General features: G+C 35.4%; 1 protein-coding gene across 1 annotated transcript in view; it reads right to left on the reverse strand.

The window, feature by feature from the left end:
- Positions 1 to 4,914: 4,914 nt before the first annotated feature.
- The window catches only part of RAP1B (RAP1B, member of RAS oncogene family), a 37,535-nt gene continuing 23,279 nt past the window's right edge, over positions 4,915 to 19,170 (reverse strand). The window contains exons 2-8 of the mRNA XM_024576209.4: positions 15,021 to 15,103; positions 13,605 to 13,673; positions 12,407 to 12,463; positions 11,352 to 11,492; positions 9,664 to 9,807; positions 8,895 to 9,011; positions 4,915 to 6,159 (exon numbers count right to left, since the gene is read on the reverse strand). Of these exons, the coding sequence (XP_024431977.1) occupies positions 8,925 to 9,011; positions 9,664 to 9,807; positions 11,352 to 11,492; positions 12,407 to 12,463; positions 13,605 to 13,673; positions 15,021 to 15,077 (555 nt within the window). The 5' untranslated portion in view covers positions 15,078 to 15,103 and the 3' untranslated portion in view covers positions 4,915 to 6,159; positions 8,895 to 8,924. The remainder of the gene's footprint in view (positions 6,160 to 8,894; positions 9,012 to 9,663; positions 9,808 to 11,351; positions 11,493 to 12,406; positions 12,464 to 13,604; positions 13,674 to 15,020; positions 15,104 to 19,170) is intronic.

Raw genomic sequence — 19,170 nt, forward strand, 5'->3', positions numbered from 1 at the left:
TTACAGTAGCTCTAGGAACTAATACATACTGTTTAGGTCATTAATATCTTTTAGAAAGTAATAGAAATAGATCAACATGAGAACCCAGTTAGTTAAGAATCCCCTTAACACACTTTTGTAGGTAAAATACCAAAGTGCCATTTAAGAAAAATGACAGCAGCAAAAATATTCATATTATTGGAAAGTTATGTGAAGAAATGCTTCAATGACATGTATCTGAAAGATATAGTCTTGTGGCCTTGGTGCAGCTGAATTTTAAATGTCAACAATGGCTCTGAAACGGACTTCCTAGTTCCTGCACAGATATCCATTGACTTGGTACTAATTAGAGGACAATACTTTCAAAGTTATCCTATCATCTTAGATTAGCAGCCAGTTCTCCACTAATAAATATATACAGGGACAGATATACACTATGACTTGTCAGGAGAATGAAATTACTGCTGGCCAATAGCACAGAGGAGGGGAACATTCTCTTGGTCCTTGCTGTCAAAGACGCTGTATTCTCAGGCTGCAGAAGGCTATCTGCTGCCTTATCCGCTCTTGCCTTTGTACTAGCAGTCCCTGTTCTCATAACCCGCACCTCCCCACTCCCAGCTCACTAGGCCAGGCTGTCCTGTTTTTCTTTCTCCATGCTTAATCCTTATAAAAATACTTTCACTCACATTCATGGTTTCAGTTGCCACCTGTACATCCGTGACTTCAAGGTCCAAATGTTAACATAGCCTCTCCCCAGAAAGATACTCATGAAAATATTTCACTTAACATAGACTTTGTCTTACCAAAAAATTCGTTCAATCATGCAGTAAAAACCGATTCCTTCCTGGCTTATTTATCACCACTGGTGCTCAATCCCTCTGGTTTTGCTAAGATCAGATATTTCACTCTTCCCTTCAGCCCCTGCATCTAAGCCACTAGCCAATTTTCCAGTTATTTCTTTTAAACGTTTCTTGGGCTCTCCTTCTCATCACAGCTCCAACCCTATTTACTTCATGCTTACAGATCCACGCAGCCTACAAGCTGGCTAGGTTAATTCTAGTTCTACCATTACTTCCTCCTGGGATATCTTTCATACCGCTGTCAAAGTGTTACTTTAATCATATTACTCACTTTATTTCCAGTAGGGAAAGATACTCACTCATTTTTTCCCTGCCAGCCATGTAGCTCTCTATCACTGGTTGATTTGCTCAGAAAACCTAACATTGACCTGAGTAAAACTAATAGAAGTATAAATCAAATAACCCATACATTTTAAAGCAAAATACAACTTTTACTGTTAGTCGCTTGCATAGTATGGACAACAGAGAATGGTCTGTTATTAGAATATGCTATTAGATTTTCACTTGATACTTTTTGACTTGTCTTTTTCACCATTGATAAGGTTTGAGCACCTTGTCTGCAGGGACTGGGGTTTATCATGTACTTTTTGCTACTTCCCTCTGCCCCCAAACAGAGCAGGTTGTATTCAAAAGTTTGACAGTAAAGTCATCAGCAACTTAATGGGGATACGTTCTGAGAAATGTGTTATGTGAACATCATAAGTTGCACTTACACAAACCTAGATGGCATAGTCTACTACACACCCAGACTATATATGCGGTCCGTCGTTTATGGAAACATTACACGGGACAAGACTGTAACAGTTTCCTGTCCTGAACTTAAGTGTTCACAGGGGACATAATCTACTACACTGTAAATAGAAATCTGAATGGGTAATAGTGGCAGATGACAAAAACATTAAAGGCTTTGATTTCTGCCTACTTAAAAACTGCTATAAACCTTTTGACTTAGGTAAACATTGCTCACATGAATACCCTGTAAGATCTAGGTGCTAGTTTTCAGAAAAAACCCTGGATTTTGACACAAATGCTGAATCTGCATATTATTTCATTTATGTCACTATATAAGGAAAATCAGGTTAAACTAGATTCATAAAACAGTAAAAAACTGACTCCACACATTTTTAAAGATTTTTTTTTTTTGAGGGGAAGATAGGGAGAAAGAGAAAGAAACAATCATGCGTCTCATACTCCCCCAACCAAGCATCTGGCTGGCAAGCCAGGAACATGCCCTGACTATAGCCCAATTGGCAACTCTTCGGTTTGTGGGGTGATGCCCAACCCAGAACTACACCAAGCAGGGCCAAATCAGAAATTACTGATTGCCTACAAATGGTAAAACAAGGTAGACATGCAATGTTGAATACATCTGTTGATTCTTAAGATACAAAAACCAGGTAGCTATCACTAATATTGGGGAAAATCTTTTAATTCTTAAGGTGAATAATATATAGGCCACTAACAATGATGTTTTAAGGGGGCAAGTTCAACCCTGGCTGGGGCCAGGCTACAGGCAACAACCAGTTGATGTTTCTCTCTCACATCGATGTTTCTTTCCCTTCCTCTAAAATCAATAAACTTGTCCTTGGGTGAGGATTAAAAAAAAGAGCAAGTTCAAGGTGTGTACAACATGAAATATGTATTTTTTAAATCTGAAGAATACCTGCAGCATTTAGAAAAATGGAGCTATTTAGCAATAAGTATTTTATTTCCACCCTTCAAAGATAATATCAAATCTACAAACTTAGTTTTTCCATTAATAGGTTTGGTAGCCGACTTTGACAAGTATCAATATCCCAACAAAGGCTCATGCTGTGTGTTTCTCTCCATGGTCAGTTAAGGGAATCTTAGTTCTAACTCAATCTAATACACTTCTCTTACTCATCTGTAAAATACCAGCTGCATTGATGCATTGCAACAAATTACAGATTAAAAAAAAAAGAGTCCTATAAATCACAATTTGTTAAGGCTCAATGAGAAGTTAAGAGAGACAGACCTGCAAACACACTAAGGTTTCTAAGATAAGGTTGTAGTAATATTAATTATAAAATACTATAACCCCTCCCTCTATTTTCAAGATTTAATACAGAGGAGACAGAACAGATGGGGATTCAATTCAATGAAGACAGACTGAGGTAAACTAAAGACAGATTGCAGAGATGAGTTTTGATTTTTTTGTTGCCCCAACATCTAAAGTCAAGATGATTAATAAGCAAAGGAAAACTTAACTTTCACAAATGAAGGTTTTAAAACTTTCTATGCATAATATCCACGTGGTAAACATATTAAAGTTGAGTCAACATAAAAGTCAAAACAGGGTTTTTATACTTTTTAGATAAATTCAGTGAAATATCCTTCTGGTTTTCTCTTAAAATTCCAGTTTCTCCAAGTGTCCTTGGGAATGAAAAGGAACTCATGAGTTTTCTGACTCAATTAACTTTAGCACTTTTCCAGTTAAGCGCTTAAGTCCTTCTACATATGACTTGCATTCCTAAGGTGCAGTAACTATTTTGTATGGGAGACGACAGTGCTTTCTATGTAACTACAGCCCTATTTATATCAGCAAAATACAAAATAAAAATAAAAATATATTGATCTAGAGGATGGCACTTCATTTATTTCACTCCCTTTAACTCCTATGAAGTAGGTGCCAATTATCATTCCCATTCCACAGATAAGGAACTTGAGGCATCTAACCAGGGTCACAAGCTAGGAAGTGGCAAAGCTGGGATTAGAGACCCTAGAAATCTGGTCCCAGAGCTTACATCTCATTCACTATACTGAACTGTCCATTCTGCACCCCTAACACTCACCTGTAATTAATGTATTTCCCACCTGATCAGTGAGTGGTTCTTAAACAGTGTGATTTTGCCCTTCAATATCTGCTCTCCCCAACAACCCACCCTAAATCGAACTGGAGGACACTTGGCAATGTCTGGAGATAATTTGGTTGTCACAACTTGAGGTTGGGGATAGCATTACTGGCCTCTAGTGGGTGGAGACCAGGGATGCTGCAAAAATCCTATAATGCACTGGGCAGCACAAAACATGTACAGTGCTGAGGCTGAGAAACCCTACAATAGAGTATAAATTCTAGGAGGGGAGGGTCCTAAGTTGATCTCAGTCAATGCTTTATCCTCAGACGTAGAGCTATGCTTGACATGGAAATACTTATTTTATCTGTTGAATATTTGTCTGTTTTTAAGAGCCCAGAACTCAGCCTGATACATAGTTAGTGGGCAACAAACATTTGAATTAATGAGAGCACTCTCAGAGGGTCAAATGCATGCAACAAGGTGTAGTAAACTGAAGTAACTTTAGTGCTCCACAGTCCCATGTCTTCTGGGTTCAGTTCTGCAAAAGTAAGTCTCTTAGTTAAGGGGGCTATTGCGACAACAAACATTTTTTAAATAGATACATGAAACCTTTAAATATCCCATTCAGATAGCATGTATTTAGGGGATTAGCAGACACCCCTAAATTAGATGGTATCCCTATTTAGTTGATGATATGCTCCAGTGACTGACAAATACTTTGAGAAAGTTTGAGTTAAGATTTGTTTACAAGTATCAACCCCCCCCCCCCAAACTGAATTATAGCACACAAAAGACAAAGACAGATGTTACCTAAAAAGAAAGTAGTACCTGAGTCCACTTCATTCAAAAAATTTTATAACCATAATATTCTAGGTATAACTTCATCCTATATTAAAAAAAAAAAATCCATAGCTGTAACATCTGTCCAAAGTATTTTCAATTCTTCCCCCTACACCTCAGAGAGGTATTGAACATGATGCAGAAGGCATATGTTCATAAGTAATATTGCTTGATTTACAAAATTCTTTTCCAAGGGAAAATTCAAAAGGCGGTTACATGGCCATTCAAACAATACTAGGAAAAAAACCTGACATCTTTCACTCATCATTTCTGAACTTAATGAGCCTGGCTTGCCCAAATGTTAAATTATGAAACCACATTATGTAAAATGCACCTATCACATTTAAAAAGAAGTTAAATCTATATTTATTTACCAGCACTGTTAAACATTACACAAAACACATTCAAGTGGCAAGTAATTATAATGCAAGCCCTTGCATGGCAATCCAAATTTATTGAACTACTGATGCTAAGTTATACAAAATTGCACCACTTTAATTAAGGCTTTTAGTTTACATTTGGCCACCTCTAAGTAGTTGTAACATTAGGTTGGTCAATTTAAATACTGTGGCTCCATGTTGGATAGACACACAATCTTTACACCCAAACGTTAATGCATACAAAGCAACAAGGCATTGTTAAATAAAACAGCAATAATTACTGCAACTTAGGCCTTGTGACCAATTACACATGATTAAAATTACTTCCCACATTCACATCCACAGTACTCGTCCACCATTTAACATCTCAACCAAAACGTTACACATGTGAAACAATCACTAACAGGCAAAAATACTAAACCTGTATATTTGGTATTGCAAATACACTTATGCATGAGCAAGCAAGGGATTCACAGTGAGAATCTACAGCTGCAGAAGCCTGAAAATGATTTACAAAAATTGTTAAATCATTAAAAAATTGTTTGAAAATATACACTTCTTGTTGTAGACCCCCACTGTACATACAACTATAAACACTGTTCCCTATGTAAACAAAAAAGGAAACATATAATAAGAGATTTGAAAAATCCGGACATCTCCTTCCCAACAGATATTAAAGGCAACGTCTTTAATCTAAGACATTATACTGAAAGGACTATCGTATTTTAAAGACAAGATCACTGTCTCCACAGGTTTTTTAAAAATTAAAAAAACTATATAGCTGTGTTAATCAAAGCGCTTATTTGTACAATACAATGATAATGACCTTGATTTTCTTAAAAAAAATTACAATAAGCTACAAGTATCAAAGAAGCAAAGTTATCTGGAGTAGTCTATATAGGAGCTCTTTGGACTTTCTTTTATTATGCTAAAATAGTGGTGCTTTTAGGATTTACATTATTGTACTCTCCAATACAAAGTACGGGGCGTGTTAAAGTATACAGTACACCATTTTCATACATGTACAACATTGGTGGGTGAAAATGTCTCTTAGCAGTAATACTGGATTGTAGCCTCTGGTTTTACCAGCTGCATACTCTAGGACTATTATATAAGTAAAAATCTCTCTTGTGATACTGGAAAGTGATTAGAATGTGCAAACTGATGTAGTAGCTTTCATCTGTCTCTTAAAGGGTACCACCACAGAAAGTCCATTTAAGATGTCGGTAGGTTTAACAAAGTTGGAATGCTGGCACTGTTGAATTGGGCAACAGTTCTTCAGACCTGTCAAAAGAAAAAAATAAATTGAAAACACGGGTAGAAAACTGCACACACAAGAGCCAAAGGAACACATTAAGATAACAGTGTTCAAGTGTTACAAATGAATAGAACGTACCACAACTCATAGCAAAGTAAAGCAAGGGCAGATGTTTTCATCTTTTTGGAATGATTTCATCTATTCTGCTGCCCTCTTGAAAGTCAGTCAAATGAAAGTTTTAGATAAAAGAGAGAGTATCCCTTAGTGCAAATTTCTGTGTATTACCTTCCAAAGATTAAAAGCAAGGGGGAAAAAACCACATCAAAATTTTAAGTCAGGTCAGCTTTATTATATTTAATAAAATGGGTGATGCTATCAGAGTGTTTACAATCCTAGAATTACATCTCACTAGGGTTTCTAGTATAAGAAAAATCGAAACCATCCTTCCTCACTCTTCCAATGAGTGGTTAAAAAGCTGGTCCAGAGAAGTACACAAAACAGAATTTATTTCATGATGGGCTTTTACAGTTCAGTTATATACTTTCAAATTCCACATTTAAACAGATTCCATCAACTTTTAGATTCAAGTCAGAAAAAGTTGGTATTACACTAAAATCATGAAATTAAACTTTAAAAAATTGTGAGCAATGTACATAAAAGAGATAAATTAAGAACCCACTGTCAAATATTTATTTACTTTGGATGATTTTCTGCACACATGACTGACTGGGCTAAAAAATGTTTCCTTTTTTGCTGTTTTTCTGGGGATCAGACTTGTTGCAAGCTCCAAAAATGCTGTTAATATATATGGTTGCTGATTTCCACATGTCTTGAACTTTTAGCCCTCATTTAGAGCCTGAGTTTGCTAAATTTTTCTAGCAGACGGAATGTAGCAAATTAGAAAGGACAAGTGGAAATGTGTGAGTTTAAGCATGTATGTGCTAAAAACAGGCATGCATTTGGTCAGGAATGAGATGATATCAGAAAAGAGAGGACCTACAACGGGGTGCACCTGAAAAATAGGACTTATCTTCAGGAGGGCAGGAAGCCCTTGTAGTCCAGGCTTCTCCTACTAGGCGAGTGTTCTAGGAACCCACTGTATCGGTGTGCCAGCTGGCATTATTGTGAGCTGCTGTGTTCAGCTTCAGGGAATTTTTGCAAGTCTCTTTTAATTGGGCGTTTGCCCATTTCATGACGGGTGATTTACGAGCACACCTGCCCACACCATGTTGAGCGTTCAGCAGTTTTTGACCAAAAACTGTATGACCCACGCCACCCCATGTCCCACCCTCCCTAATCAACTGATCTCACCGAGTGACTTGTTTCCCTGGATGAAAAAAGTCCTCAAAGGGAAATGTTTTGCCGATGTGGAAGAGGTGAAACAAAAAAATGGCAGAAGCACTTACAATGCATCAAAATTGACGAGTTCTAAAACTGTTTTGAACAGTGGAAAGAAAATTGTCTTGATAGGTGGATTGCATCAAATGTAGAGTACTTTGAAGGTGACTGAAGTATAAACATGTAAGAATACACAATTTTTTATAAATAAATTCCAGGGGTTTTTTGGGTCCCCCTTGTGTCTCTAAACAGAAAGCTGGGTCAAAAACCCAAGATACAGGATCAAGAGTGCTATGGCAGTACAGGGCTACCTAACATAGGAAGAAGCAGAACCACAAACATCAAAAGAGCCCCAAGGTAAGAGTACAGTGCAATATGGTTTAATGAACACCGAGCAGGAAACCACTGTTGCTGGCAAATAGCAGTAGCTAGCTAATGCTTGAGGATTTATCATGTTCCAGGCACTGATGTAATTGCTTTATAAATGTTAACTCATTTAATACAATTATTTTCAAAAACTGTATCAAAATGTTACACTAAATGCTTAGTGTTCCTTTGCTGTCTCTCCTGTGGGTTGTATTTGTGGTTCTCTCTGCCTGGAGCTCTTCATCCCCTACACAATTTCTACTTAACCTTAATATCTCAGCTCATATGTCTCTTACTCTGACAGACTTTTCCTGAACCCACAGTTCACATGTAACATACCTGGCGTGGTGTCACATTTACATGCACTCCTACACTATTCATAATAACTAAGCATGGACTTGGGAGCTCAAATTTTGAGTCATGTACTCAAGATCACTGGATTCAAATTCTGGCTCTGATTTACTAACTTCGGGGCTTGAAAAAGTAACAATCTTTTTGTGTCTCAGTTCACTCATTTGTAGTATGGGAATAATAATAATAGTTCCTGCCTCATAGGATTATTGTGAGAATTCAATTAATATCAGACAGTACTTAAGAGTGACTGGCATATAATAAATGTGTCAGGAATTCTTATTATCAGTACTATGCTGGATTTATTCTGTAATAGCATTTATCATATTTTACAATTGTTTGTCTAACTCTTGCACTAGACCTTAATTAGCTTACTAAGGCGATGAAGAGGCACAGAAATCAGTTTTGTTCATCACTACACTGTGAGCATCAACCAGTATCCCACTGGGGCATAAGTATATATTAAGTGAACTAGCATATTCACTTATGTGGAATACTTCTGGTGATGACATAGAAATGAATTATTTCAATCACTAGGATATTATACTAACTCTTGGCTCTCTTAAAAGGGAAGTAACCATTTCTTTCTTAGAACAACAAAAAATTCTGTACCTGCTTTCTTAACAATAATGCCCAAATCAAGTTGAGGTTAAAAGTTAGAGGAAAAGATTTAAAAAAAAAAAAAAAAGGGAAAAAATTAACATACCTGGCTCAGAGCTACAATGTATTTAGTATATTAAAGCAGCTGACATGAGGACTTTTTGCGGGCCTTCCCAGGCACTGGAGTTTTTCTGTTGATTTGCCGCACTAGGTCATAAAAGATCTGCAAATACATTATTTTTTAATTTAGAGAAGGAAAAAACTAAAAACACACAAAAAAGTAAAACAAAAAAAGTGAACTTTCCATGGATATAAATGAACCCCAGAAAGCAAATATTGTATTCAGTTAAATGAAAGTAAAACCAGGTTTTCTTATAACTGCCAAGTCTCTTCTGTTTATTTTTTGGGAGGGCTAAAATTGTTCTCCTTAAAATGAGTACTAAGTTGAAGGAGCCACAGAGATCTTAATCTTAACTCAGTTAGAACATTTATCATTGTACAATGAAAACAATCCTTACTCTTCAAATCTTTCTATGTAACTGTAAGCTCCTTCAAGGCAAGAACCATGCATGCCTTTCTGAATTTGCTCTTTCACACAACATCCTTCGTATACCTGAAGACTTAATTTTGTCTTCCCCACACCTATAATTTTGAGTCCAGCCCTCTTCCTTTTCATGGGTAATTCTACTTTAATAAAGAAGCTAAAATATCACTGTTGCTCATCAACATGCATATATTTAACATAAGATTTCTGCCTACAAGGATGAACAAAGCACCCTGAGTACACATTAACCTGAAGATGGGTTAATAGACACACACAGTTTTTCTGAATGCTGAATTCCTAGTAAGAGTTTTTAAAGTAGATTTCACCATACCTCATTAACATTTATTTTTGATTTTGCAGAGGATTCTAAGAATGCACAGTTGTTCCACTGTCTTGCTAGATTTTGACCTTGTTCCTTTCCTACAACTCTTTCATCTTCCAAGTCACACTTATTACCAACCAGAATCATTGGAACCTAAAAACATGTTTGTGAGGGTAAAAACAAATAAGTAAATAAATACATGATATAAATTCAAACTGAAAGAATTCTAAGAATCAACTCTAAGGATTATATTTTATATTATCTCAGAGAAAAATACTAAATTATTAGAGTGCAATAAAATTTAAATGCAAAAAATCTTAACAATGTTAATTTAAGAACCTTTCATGTGAAATTTTTAGAAAACAAGCTATGGTCTATTTATACAAGGGGAAATAACCCTTAAAATTATATCACAATGGACTTAGAACTGGTTACAGTAAACAAAATACAAGGCCTTTTCAAAAAAGCAGCACAAAAGGGCGTTGCTGTAAAAAGCCAGTATGTATCAAAAAGGCGAAATCTGGAAAGTCCCTAAAGTATACTTAGTTTCTCAAGTAGTCTGTATTTAAATGCCAGAAGGTAAAATCATCTTAATTTACTAAAGATCTAGACCATGTTTATCGTGTGTCTGGATACATGCGACATTGTAATTTTAAAAGGACACTATGGAAAAATAGTACTTACTCTGCAAAACTCCCATCAATCATTTAGAGACTGACTTTCTACTAAAGAAGTTTTTGGAAAACATCCAAAATCAAGAATTTTGGCTTTTTAGGAACAGATATAGAGTATGATATTAATAAATAGTTGTTTAATGCAACTCACAGAGGGAAACTACAGTTGTTGCTAGAGACAGTACAAAACAGATTTATCAATTAAGAAATGCTCATTGAGGTTGATGTAAATATGTAGGGTGCCCCAAAGTTCTTGTTTCAGAAGTCTGGGGAACAACATCATTTCCTAGGAGTCTCACAATATTTGCTATAATTAATCTACAGATAGTACAGTGGTTCTTCAAAGTAAGGGGCCAGACCAGCAGCATCAATACCATCTGGAAACCTGTTAGAAATGCAAATTCTTGAGCTCAAGCCCAGACCTACTGAATCAGAAATTCTGGGACTGGGGCCTGGCAATCTGTTTTAACCAGTTTTAACTGGTGATTCTGATGCAAGATCAATTTTGAGAACCACTGCTATATATAGTAAGATGAGGAATTAAAGTAATCCTTTTGAAGTTTCCTATAGGGATTAAACTCCATTATGATGCACTTTGAAAGGGCAAGTAAATTAACATTGAAGTCTAACATATTTGTTGGTTTCCTTTAACAATTATTATGCCCCTTTGCTGTCACAGTGGCTTTAGATGTGTTCATATATCATACTGATTCTCATTAAAAATGCTGCTCTCATTAAACACTGCTCTTAAATCTACCAGCAATGTGACCAGAACATCGTTCGTTTTATTAGTAACATTTATGACACACATCACTCCTTCCTCCCCATCAAGCACATGATTTAAAAATGGAAGGGTATACATTTTATTTTACAAAGATTAAGGGAAGAGAAGAGTGTTTCTTACTTCACACACTATATGTATTTGAAGTAGGTATGAGGATTAAAGACATATTTTGGCCTTTCAAAGAAAAAGTTTTTGAAAACAAGCCCCAAAATACAACTTTAATAGGAAAGTCAGCTTACATCATCAGTGTCTTTAACTCGAAGAATCTGTTCTCTCAGATCTTGTAAATCATTAAATGTGGACTGTGCTGTGATGGAATAAACTAATGCAAAGCCTTGTCCATTTTTCATGTACAAATCTCTCATTGCTGTAAATTGTTCCTACAATAGAAAGAATCATTAAAGAACAATGTAACAGATAATGACATTTTCAAAGTCTGTAATTAGAGCTCAATGAAGAATATCGTGGTATTATGCAACATATCTTAAAATTATAGTCCGTGGCAAGATGCTATCTCAAAAAAGGTAGTATCTCAAAAAATAAGTTTTTAATTTGAAAATGATACACCAAAGCAGATTTATGTGCAATAAATATACTCAAGTGGAAGAGAATATCCTGCCTCTAAAAGCTACTTAAAGGCAGTTTTTAAATATTTCATAATGTGTAGGACACTCAAGTTAAACCCCTAAGTTACTTACAGCTAGCTCACAATGCTCTAGGTTCTATGGGCCCCAACAGCACGCGTACCTTATCTTGCCATTTCCCCATACTTCATTAGACTGTGAGTCTTTGAGTGTAAAAACACAGTCCATGGCACATAGCAGGCACTCAAACATTAGTTAAATGAACATCACATATTCAGAATAAATCTTCCCTTCACCTTCAGATACCAACAAATCTAGCTGGTCCATAATTACTTTGAAGGAGGACATATATCATTCAAAATACTTCACAGTCACTGAGGAATAAATATGTATTATGTAAATAAATAAATATTACCAAGTATTTTCCACATTATTTAAAATAGGGTAATAAATTTCAACTTCTTGTAAAAGTACTAGTGAGACTGAAAATTTTCATCCAAACAACTTCCTTATTTTTTAAATAACTGATCCCTATAATTACAAAGGACACACACAAAAATGTAGAATTTGAGAACAAGAAAAATAGCTTTAAGATTTAATCCAAGTAGCACTTTTAAATAAGGTCAATATTTGTCTATAGAGCACTACCATTTACAAGGTCAACACTGCACAAATTGTGCACATACACTTTGGTACTTTATCTTACATACCGTTCCCGCAGTATCCAAGATTTCAAGCATACACTGTTGTGCATCTACTTCAACTTGCTGGGGGGAAAAAATCAAAATACACCATTTTTTAAATGTAAACAACACTATCTTAATATACACAAGAGCTAGGACAATATTTAAAACAGAGACACAGATTATAGCAACTCTAATCTCAAGTAACACTTTAACAGAAGAAAATAACTAGATAACCAAGGCCCACCAACTCCACATTGTATTAGGTGCAAAAAACCATGTATTCTGATCCAACACACAGACCTACAAGATGCAAGCTCAGTATGAATCACTCAGCACTTAATTCTAGAAAGAAAATTATTTCAAAATAGATCAAAAAATTAAAACCAGTAATAGTTCCAACAATATCAGAAGTGATTCTGTCTACCTCAATTCTGCCATACTTTAGAAAGATCTTCTATTCTCTGGATAACCACATCTCCTTCATTGTATTGGAACAAAATTTCTGGTAGCAAGAAAGTAGAGGATAGCTATAATATATTATGTGTTACCCCCTTTCGCCTAACTTTTCTAAGAAAAAAAGTTATGAAACACAGTATCTGCATATCAACAGGGGCCATGCTGACTACTACTTAAGGTGAGAGATAACTTTCTCCTGGCTACATTAAAAATGTTTGCACATTAAGCTTTATTGTCATATGCTGTGTTAACAAACATCAAAATAAACTTTTCTATTATTAGTAGTGGCACTTTCTCAAGGAGTTATTAGAAGGAAGGTTAGGGAGACTTCTGTACTTAAATCTTTAGGTTAAGTACAGAAGTCTCCCTAGAGTCTTCTATGCTAAAAGACTCCTAAAAAGGGAGTCTTAGAGTACTTTTAGTCTTGGGATTGGAGGTGGAGTGGAACATGGAATTACCACTTGGAATGGATGGCTTAGCTCTCAAATTTGCTTGCTAAATTACAATGTTGGGGTCAGGATAAACTTAAAATTTTCAGAGAGAAAGAATAAGAGAGATGGACAGTGAGAGCAAGTTTCTCATAAACTGGTAAACATGCAATGCCAAGAAATAACCAAGTGTGAACTTTCCCTACTAATTCTATAAATAATTAACTCTGCTTCTTTAGCCTACTTTGTAAACAACATTCAAAAATTATAAAGCTAAAAACAATGACTTATATTTATAGTAAAATCAAAAGCAAAAGGCCTTTTAAAGTAACATATACCTTTCTATAAGAATCTTCTATCGTAGGATCATATTTTTCAACAAAAATTCCTTGAACAAACTGTACAGTCTGAAAAAAATTAACATACCATTAAATTTCTAAAGAAAAGAACAAACCCAAATCTGTACATTAAAAATTTCTAAAAAACATTTTATTTATTTATTTTTAGAGAGGGAAGGGAGAGAGAGGAAGAGAAACATCAATATGTGGTTGCTTCTCACGTGCCCCCTCCTGGGGACCTGGCCCACAACCCAGGCCTGTGCCCTGACTGGGAATCGGACTGGCGACTCTTTACTTCGCAGTCCTGCACTCAATCCACTGAGCCACACCAGCCAGGGCCAAATCTGTACATTTTAAACTACTGATTTCAAATAGGTAGTTATGCCATTGATAAAAAACACAACCACTACATTTGAATGCATGCATTTGGTGGGATTACCTTAAAAAGCCCTTTTAAAAAAAGTAATCACCATGCTTTTTATTACATAATTCTAAATTTAGAGGTAATACAAGGTGGGGTAAAAGTAGGTTTACAGTTGTGAGTATGTGAAACACAGAGTTTATTCTTATATTATTATTTACTGTATTTTTCCCCATAGGAACACCTGTAAACCTACTTTTGCAGGTATATTTTCCCCTGTATATTTAATTTCTAAAATGTTTCCACTTTGTCTTAGGGGCTTAAATTTTGAATTTTAATTAGAAAATAGCTAATGGTTTTGTGTACACACATATGTGTACACTCAAGATACCTCCCCACTACTCTGGATATAACTGCAAATGAAAAAGCAGCTCATGCTCTATTGTATACACTTCTCAGTTTGATCCCAGCATATCAAGTTCTGAGGTAAGTGGTCACTCTAAATAGTTGAATGAGAGGGTCAGTCTATCTTATTGTGTGGCTTTGCTAAACTCTGAATTATTCATTAAGTTATTTTCCTTAAGTTCTTCCCTTTTCCAACCACCATTAAGCTCTGTCTTTTTTTCTTGCTATACTATTCCTTGAGAAAACATAGCCAAGTACATTATTTTAAAGAGGTTTTTAAATAAGCTTTATTTAATATTTTCTGACATAAAAAATATATAAGCCAACCCTCAATGAGAAAGACCAAGATTAATTCCTATCTGGCTCTGAAATGCAGACAAACACGTTTTTATATGTTCTTACCCCCTCTGTGCTTAGCTCAAACTGTATTCTGGCATATCTCATGTTGGCCTGAAACCAGTGTTCCGAAGAGAGTATGGATTTACCCAGATACAACTAAAAGCTGACTAAAATTACAAGAAAAATATTATATTGCTTCTAAAATCACTATGAGATTTCACCTTAACAAATAAATAAAAACAATCAAAACTGAACTCAAAGGAAGAACATGTCTGGGAATGAATAGTTTAGGTACAGTGAAAATGACTTACCAGTGCAGATTTTCCAACACCTCCTGAACCAAGAACGACTAGCTTATACTCACGCATGTTGCAAACTTGTCAAAAGCTAGTACCTATTAAAGAAAAAAAGGAATTCTTAGTATTCCTTAGTATCTTTGTATTCATGTGGTTCTTATACAAGGCATTCAAACAAGTAGATTTACTTCAAAATGATTACTATACTTTTGGGTTGGCCAAAAAGTTTGTTTTTTTCCCCATATGATGGCTCTAGTAGCGCTTGGTTATCTTTAAGTTCATTCGAAACAATTTTGTTAGATTGTATTGTTAATAGCTGTCATGTCAGCGGGCATTTAGAAAAAACTTATCAAAGCTAGTGAATTTTTGCGTAGCCATTTTAATATTGAAGATGGAAAAGATATGCAACATTTTCGGCATATTATGCTTTATTATTTCAAGAAAGGTAAAAACGCAACTGAAACAAAAAAAGATTTGTGTAGTGTATGGACAAGGTGCTGTGACTGATTTAACGTGTCAAAAGTTGTTTGCGAAGTTTCTTGGTAGTAAGGACATTTTGGCCAAATAATTCTTTGCTGTGGGGCTGTCTTACGCATTAGAAGATGTTTAGCAGCACCCCTGGCCTCTACCCACTAGAAGTCAATAGCAGTAGATAGCCGATATACTCAATATATCCAAATCAATACAGTTATTCATGAAAATGAAAAATATATCTCTCATTTTACAGAAAAGACTAAACAGACTTTTTGGCCAACCCAACAACACGGAGCATTCTATAAACAGACTTACTAAAGAATGCTACTGACAGGGCTCTTTTGTAACACACTATATGTAGAAAGAAACTGCAGATTTACAGACGTGACTTTTAGCGCATCTTAAATTCAATTAGAATAAAATATTTAATAAGAAAAAAATGGGGGGAGGCTGAAGAAAAGCATGAAGGGGTATGCTGTTGTCTACAAGATGGCAACAACAGACATGCTTACTCCCCTTTCCTGCATCATTTGTAACCTCGAGTCACAAATAGTTGAATGCCTACTAAGTAAAGGAATATACCCAATGCGGGGGAAAATCCTGGCTTCACTGAGCTAATATTCTAGAAAGATGAAGAGGATAGGAGGGAAGTCCGTAAACAAATCTAACCCACCACCTGTTTTTGTACATAAAGTTTTACTGAAATACAGCCAATTAATTTGGTATCTTCTGTGGTTGCTATCTTGCTGTGATGACAGAGTTAAGAAGTTACAGCACAGACCATGTGGTCTGCAAAGCCTAAAATATTTACCCTGGCATTTACAGAAAAAACCCTGCTGACCCCTGAGACACATGAATGGTAAATCATTTGGCAGAGAAAGCAGACCAAATATCCATTACTAACATGGGAGAGGTACAAAGAGTGTGAAAATGGTCAGGAATCAGTGGCAGAAGTGAAGAATATAAATGCCCAGACTTGAAAATTCTACTGAGTGTTCAGTGTTCAATATGATGAAATACTGAAATCAATAACGAAACCAAAAAGAAGCCAACCATACCAAGGCTTATCATTCTAATATATCAGTATACTAAGGACAGAGAAAGAAGATTCTAAAAGTTTCCAGAGTGGGGGATATCATGAGAACACAAAGCTCCCACATTGCTAGAAAAAAAAATTATCGGTCAGTGGCTAAGGTACACAAGTAGCCACCAGAACAGGTTTTAACATTCTTAATCAAGAAATGACAGTTCTTTAGTCATAACAACAAGTAACACTACCAGAACTGGTTTAAACACACTTAATCCAACAATACCCATTTGCTTCAGCAAACTAGTCAATCATCAACAACCCTGTACTTCTGAAAGTCATTCAACAAAGGGACTCATTTTGTATATCTGTGTTAAATCTCTTTATATGTTCTTTCCTTCCAGTTCATACTCTTAGAAATAATATCCTTTGTTTTACCTCTCTCTCTGTGACATTCCTTTATTTCTCCTTAGGATGCCAGGTCTGTCATGGGCTTCCTTACAAAACTTTCTCCTTCACTTCTGCCTGTAACTACATGAAGGACTATCTACTATATTTTTCTGTTCCTGAATAGGTACCCCCCCTAGACCCACAAAAAGTTAGCTGCTAACTTTCCCATTTACTAGTTTCTTTATTGTATTTCTAAACTTGAACCTATCATTCCCACAGACTTTCATGTTTCTTACCAGATTATAATTTTAGGTAAGAAGATATGAAATAAAAGTTGAATCAACTTTCAGCTTTAAGAAAGCACATAGGGGTGAAGGGATGGGGAGAAAATGCAGACAACTGTAATTGAGTAACAGTAAATTTTTTTTTTAAAAGAAAGCACATGAATTTGGGACAATAAAATTACTCCTTGTAAAAATGTAACCAAAGTCAGGTTTATTTCTTTTCATGTAAAAAAACACTTAAAAATATAATTACTTAGGTAACATTTCTATTATCAGTGCCATGCAGACATTACCCAACCACATAGATCTGTAATTATCTATTTGAGGAATATTTTTAAAAAACTTAGGATTCTAATGAAAAATGCCTCCAAATTGTATTTCTGAACCCAACTACAATGCAGTGTGGTAACATTGAGGACAAGGACAAGAATTTCCTAAACATCCCAAAGAGCAAACCAACTACTTTAACACAAACAAGACTCATTTCTTGGGCTATGTCACTTTTTATTTTTTTAATGACTTATTTGCTATTTTTCTTTATTTACAACTTATAATAAACCTCACTTCAACGAACACTCATCAAAATGACAACCAATCAACAATTATCTTGCTTGAGTGGCAGTGCTTCTACAGTTGATATAAATCCACTCCTGCCTTTCAAAGTTTGTCCATCTTTGAACTCCAATTCCCTAAAACCATGTAAGACTAGCAGTCTGCTGTGCTCAGGGGAGGCAGTGTCTGACTAGGATAGCTGTTCCTTAAGTAATCAATAACTTGAGCTTTGTTTTTTGTTTCAGATATGAATGGTCTCTCTTATTCTTTGACAGCTGACTTAAGACCTTCGCTGGCATCATTCCAAATGATGCCCTTAGACAAACAAGTGTACTGAATGGGCTGCTTGTGACCTACTTCTGTTTGTGTTTTCAACTTGCTATCAGATGAGTCAGTTTCAACAATGATGGGAGTTCCAATCTGTTCCTTGAGCTTTCATGGCTAAATTTATTTTGTTATCCTAGGACATGCAACAAATATTGGGCTGGCCAAAAAGTTTGTTTGGTGTTTCCATAACATGGCTCTAGTAGTGCTTAGCTGTCTTTAACTTCATTGGACAAAATTTTGTTTATTGTATTGTGACAGCTGTCATATCAGCACGCATCAAAAAAAACTTATCAAAACTGGTGAATTTTTGTGTAGCCATTTTAATATTGAAGATGGAAGAAAATGAGTAACATTTCTGGCATATTATGTTTCATAATTCCAAGAACGGTAAAAACACAATTGAAATGCAAAAAAGGACTTGTGCAGTGTATGGTGAAGGTGTTGTTACTGACTGAACATGTGAAAAGTAGTTTAGGAAGTTTAGTGCTGGACAATGGATGCTCCATGGTTGGGTAGTTGAAATTGATCAAATCAAGACATTGAGAACCACCAATGTTATACCACATGGGAGATAGCTGACATACTCAAAATACCCAAATCAATGAAGTTATTGGTTGAAAGTGAAAATTGTGTCTTTTATTCTACGGAAAAAACTAAATGGACTTTTTGGCCAAGCCATTATGTTGTCTTTAAAAGCCTATGCGTGGTAAGCATCATCATCATCTACTACAGGCAGAGTGGCACTTATTTATTTATTTTGGTGCTCCCCATTTGGTCTAGAAATGTTTGTTGAATAAAAGAATGACTAATTAAAGACTAATAATTCATTTCCAGCAAATGAAATAATTATTTAAAAATTTAAAAGACCACTAACAAGTTACCTTTCATAGGTAAATTGTCATTTAAATTCACATCAATTATTGGCAGATGTCCCAAATCTCAACTGAAAATGAAATAAATATTGGCATTAAAAAAAAAGTTCTTATACTTGCCCTGTAGGAACTGTAATCCCAGTAGAAAAGAAAATGCTCTACAGCAGGAACAGTGTTAAAACCAACAATTTCTGGGTTCCAGAGACACTTCCTCTCAACATCGTAATCTGATTTCTTTT

The sequence above is a fragment of the Desmodus rotundus genome, chromosome 3, assembly GCF_022682495.2.
Source record: "Desmodus rotundus isolate HL8 chromosome 3, HLdesRot8A.1, whole genome shotgun sequence".
NCBI classification, from domain to species: domain Eukaryota; kingdom Metazoa; phylum Chordata; class Mammalia; order Chiroptera; family Phyllostomidae; genus Desmodus; species Desmodus rotundus.